This window comes from Vulpes lagopus, chromosome 10 (genome assembly GCF_018345385.1).
Source record: "Vulpes lagopus strain Blue_001 chromosome 10, ASM1834538v1, whole genome shotgun sequence".
Classification (NCBI taxonomy): domain Eukaryota; kingdom Metazoa; phylum Chordata; class Mammalia; order Carnivora; family Canidae; genus Vulpes; species Vulpes lagopus.
In genome coordinates, this window is record NC_054833.1 from 77,556,884 (window position 1) to 77,561,971 (window position 5,088).

At 57.6% G+C, this 5,088-nt stretch overlaps 1 protein-coding gene across 1 annotated transcript; it reads left to right on the forward strand.

Annotated features, from left to right (window-relative positions):
- The first annotated feature begins 2,696 nt into the window (after nt 1-2,696).
- Nucleotides 2,697-4,729, forward strand: TACSTD2 (tumor associated calcium signal transducer 2). The gene has a single exon (XM_041770033.1). The coding sequence runs from the start codon at nt 2,716-2,718 to the stop codon at nt 3,844-3,846; it is 1,131 nt and encodes a 376-aa protein (XP_041625967.1). The 5' UTR covers nt 2,697-2,715; the 3' UTR covers nt 3,847-4,729.
- The last annotated feature ends 359 nt before the right edge of the window (nt 4,730-5,088 follow it).

A 5,088-nucleotide genomic window follows, 5' to 3' on the forward strand; every position in this document is an offset into this window, starting at 1 on the left:
ATACATTCCCCAGCCCTGAAAACGCTTCCCCATCAGCTTACCTCCTGCCGTCCTGGGATGCATTGAAATGTCAAACAGGTAGCTCTGCCATTTACAGAGGACAGTGGCTACTTAGTAGCTGGAAAAGCAAAAAAAGATGGGATAGGTATTTAAAAGATAAAAATGCAACCTAACATTTTTACAGTGTCTTAAAGTCCATAAAACTTTGGTATCTACTGTCTCATCTATTTTAGATATGACTGTCAGAATGCCTTATAAAACAGAGAGATGTTATCATCTCCATTTTACGGATGGGCGGACAGAAGCCCAGAAATGTTAGTGTTGCTGTTCTGGTATGTTAACAGGATTTAGGAAAGCACAGAGAAGGAGCACTCCCCTGAGTGCAAAAGACAGGGCCTATCAGGGAAGGCTTCCTGGAGGCCATCCAAGAGCTCAGTAGAAAAACACAATTATGCACTAAATAAATGAGGGGAAGACTCCTGGTATATGATTTTTCAAAGGCTTGGAAATGTGACAAAGACTGGAGACACTGGCAGGAGCAAGATGAAGATGATGATGGTTGTGGTGGGGACCACGACAGTGGCTAACACCCATCCATGCTTACTAAGTGCAGATACTGTTAGAACAGATACTGTTCTAAGCCATTTATCTACATCAATTCCCACACCAACCTTGTGAGCAGGTACTTTTCTCATCCCCATTTCACAGATGAGGAAATTAAGGCACAGAGAAGTCCCTCGCTCAAGGCCATATATGATCATGTTTGCTAACTTACAAAGTGTGAATTCTATACCAAGAGCCAAGAGCACTTCCCACTCTGCTCTCAGCAGAGATGGACACAGATTTGTGATTTAGCAATCCTTCTCTGACCTAGGATGGACTGGGTGTGGGAGCGGAGAAAAGAAACTGGATCCGACTAGGCTTTTGGTTCAAGAAGCTGAGGAGAGACAGTGGGAATAGAGAGCAGAGGAGCATTCCCACAATGCCCAGTGCTTGTGGGTTAGAAATTGCCCTCACATGACTCTGCTTTCTCTGCCTGTAAATGCAGAATGATGTATTTCCACCTACCCGCCTCAGAAATTGCTTGAAAATTAATGGGGTAGAAGCCTCGCTGGCTTTTAAACAACACCCTTGTACTACGGCTGGTGTTCATTAAATGCTGAACATATAAAATGTGCTTTGAACGGAGGAGCTGGGAATAATTATAGCTTGCTAATTATTGTTAATTTTACCACAGCTTTGAAACCCTGGACTTTCTCAATGATTTAAAAAAGAGATTGCAACCCCTCCATCCCATTAAAGTAGCCACACAGAGGCAGACAAGCAATTTCCCACAGGCTCCATTCTTTCCTTATTTGCAGTGGTTCAGCTACTTCTATGGGACAGGGAAAAAGAAAAGCAATGATTTACCCTTTTAGAACCCAGTCATACCTTATAATCCTGGCCGTTCTTTTTAAGAACTAGTTCCTTTTGGTCTCCCTACACTGAAGACAGGTATAAATATTACATGTTTCTGTGTGTGTGTGTGTGTGTGTGTGTGTAGAGGGAAAAACAGGTGTTTACAGAACATCTGACACACCAGGCACCGGGGCACCTGGGTTTTACTCATGGTGAGTAACAAACACTGCTCCCTTTCTTCGGATTGTGCCCCACCGTCTTTCCGTAAACACTGATTCAAAGTTTCACAATGGCCAGGCCGAAGAGAAAAGCCCATCGAGGGGATCCTTGGGTGGCTCAGCGGCTCAGCGGTTTAGCACCTGCCTTTGGCCCAGGGCGCGATCCTGGACACCTGGGAGCAAATCCCGCGTCGGGCTCCCGGCATGAGGCCTGCTTCTCCCTCTGCCTCTCTCTCTCTGTCTATCGTGAATAGATAAACAAATAAGTAAATAAGTAAATAAATAAATAAATAAATATTAAAAAAAAAAGAAAAGAAAAAGAAAGGCCCCTCGGAGGAAGAATGGGAGGATGCTGATGGGCTGGGTGACCTTAAGTGTCAGCCTCAACTGCCCCGCCATAAAGTGGGCGTGAAAGGCGGTCCATACCTGTCAGGACTGAGGTGAGGCTGAGATCCTGCTCGCCTACTGTGAACTAGGACTCCTTGCTGCTAGCCGAGCTGGGGGTAGGGCAGGGTAGGGTAAGGGTGAGAGGTTGAGAAAGGGAGGGGAGGGAGGGGTCAAAAGCCTGACGATCTCCGGGGCCTTCTATTTCAATGAAATTCTCCAGGATTCCAGTGGGGGAGGGGGGAGCAGCCAGGCGGCCAGGGTCTGCGGGCTGGCGGCCGCTCCTCCCCAGGTGAGGCCGGGCGGGCCGGGGGCGGGGCCCCCGCAGCCCCCCGCAGCCCCCCCGCAGCCCCCGCAGCCCCCCGCAGCCCCCCCGCAGCCCCCCCGCAGCCCCCCGCAGCCCCCGCAGCCCCCCCGCAGCCCCCGCAGCCCCCCGCAGCCCCCCCGCAGCCCCCGCAGTCCCCCCGCAGCCCCCCGCAGCCCCCCCGCAGCCCCCCCGCAGTCCCCCCGCAGTCCCCCCGCAGCCCCCCGCAGCCCCCCCGCAGCCCCCCCGCAGCCCCCGCAGCCCCCCCGCAGGTGAGTATCGGTTTTCTCCTCCCGGGCGGGCTTTCGGTCTGGAGGAGGCGGGAGCTGCCTCCGCTGCCCCGATCGTATCGCGGGGCGGGGGCTGCGCCTTCCGTGGGACGGTGACGGGGCGGGGGGGGGGGGAGGGGGGATGTGTCACCCAAATACCAGAGGGCGAGTCCGCCCAACCAGCCGGGCAGGTCCGGCGGAGTATAAGAGCGCAGGGGAGCGGCGGGCCGCACACTCCGCGCTGTCCCCGCGCCTGTCCCCGCGCCCCGCCCGCGCTCCGCGTCCCGCCATGGCCCGGGGTCGGGGCCTCGCGCTGCCCTCCCCGCCGCCGCCGCCGCTGCTGCTGCTGCTGCTGCCGCTGCTCCTGGCGGCGGCGACCCGCCCCGCGGCCGCGCAGGGCAACTGCACGTGCGCCACCAACAAGATGACGCTGTGCCGCGCCGACGGCCCCGGCGGCCGCTGCCGGTGCCACCTGCTGGGCGCGGACGCGCCGGTGGACTGCTCCACGCTGACCGCCAAGTGCCTGCTGCTCAAGGCGCGCGCGAGGGCCAAGAGCGGGCGCGCGCTGGTGCGGCCCGGCGAGCACGCGCTGCTGGACAACGACGGGCTGTACGACCCCGACTGCGACCGCGACGGCCGCTTCAAGGCGCGCCAGTGCAACCAGACGTCGGTGTGCTGGTGCGTGAACTCGGTGGGCGTGCGCCGCACCGACAAGGGCGACCTGAGCCTGCGCTGCGACGAGCTGGTGCGCACCCACCACATCCTCCTGGACCTGCGCCACCGCCCGGCCGCGCGCGCCTTCGACCGCTCCGACCTGGACGCCGAGCTGCGCCGGCTCTTCCGCGAGCGCTACCTGCTGCGGCCCCGGTTCGTGGCGGCCGTGCACTACGAGCGGCCGACCATCCAGATCGAGCTGCGCCAGAACGCGTCCGACAAGGCCCCCGGCGACGTGGACATCGCGGACGCCGCCTACTACTTCGAGCGGGACGTCAAGGGCGAGTCGCTGTTCCCGGGCCGCGGCGGCCTCGACCTGCGCGTGCGCGGCGAGCCCCTGCAGGTGGAGCGCGCGCTCATCTACTACCTGGACGAGAAGCCCCCCCAGTTCTCCATGAAGCGCCTCACGGCCGGCCTCGTCGCCGTCATCGTGGTGGTCGTCGTGGCCCTCGTCGCGGGCGTGGCCGTCCTGGTCATCACCAATCGGAGGAAGGCGGGGAAGTACCGCAAGGTGGAGGTCAAAGAGCTGGGGGAGCTGAGAAAGGAGCCGAGCTTGTAGGGCCCGGGGGGAGGGGCAGGTGGAGGCGCGGGGGGGAGGGTTTCAGCCGCGGGGGACCCCAGCCCCCCCTCCCCGAGGGGACCCCACCCCCCCCTCCCCGAGGGGACCCCGCCCCCCCGCGCGGGCGCGCAGACTCGGCCCAAAGGACACGTGGCTCTTCCCAAATTCCCGCCGCGCCCCACCCCCACCCCCACCCCCACCCAGTTTAATCCATCCTGGCTCAGGTCACCTGTCTTTCCCACGTGGGGCTTCAGGGGAAGCGTTTCTAGAATTCCTTCCCTTTCGGTCCCCGACCAGAACCCCGACTGGAAGAGTTCAGGCAAGTTCGGCGCAGGCTTAGGCATAAGAATCACGTGCCTGTGTGACAGCCCAGCACCGTCTGCCATAGACGACGTCGATGTCGAAAGCTTCCAGGGGCTTCTATCGGGGAGGAGGAGGAGGAGGAGGAGGAGGGCGGGGGTGGGGGTGGGGGTGGGGTGGGAACAGCGCTTGCACTGTCTTGGCTTAAGTTATTTTTGATTAGCTCCTCTCCTAGCGCGCATGGCCTTGCTGGTGAGAAAGGAGTTCGCCAGCCGAGCCCGTGCAGCGTATGCCCGTTTGCTGTCGTTTGGGTCACCCACCACGGATGCTTGGTCACCGGGAAAGAAGCCTGTTTCAGCTGCCTCAACACATTTGGGATGTCTCTGTTGGAGGGTGGACTCTCCCCTACAACAAACTCAGCGTCTGTTCTTCAGCCTGCCCTTATTATTAAAGCAGATGTTAGTAATGTTTCTTTTGTAAAATGTTTGTACATATTTTGTCTTTGATAATGCTGCTGTGATTTTTTTTTTTAAAAGAACAACAACAACAACATGAATTTAATAAAATACGGAAAAGGCACAGACCAAAAGATGGAGTTTGTGAAAATGCGCTCCGGATTCGTATCACTAGGGTATCCTCTCATTTCCCACCACTCGGGGATCTTATTTCAAATTATAACACTTATTTTTTTTTTCTCCCTTTTCAGGAACAGGCATTTCATTTTGCCACTCTGGTGTTTTCCTGAGATGCGTTAACAGGCTGGCATCAATACTGGTCTTTCTGAATTAACATGGCTTGGAAACCTCCCTCAGAGTGCAGGAGCGTGGGTCCGAGGCAGGAGGCTAGAACTAGCTGCCTGTTGTAGGGAAAGGGGACCAGCTTTAGGTTCTCTAAAGAGTCTCCAGTGGAGAATGGAGAGCACTACCTTTGTTTCAGGAGCTG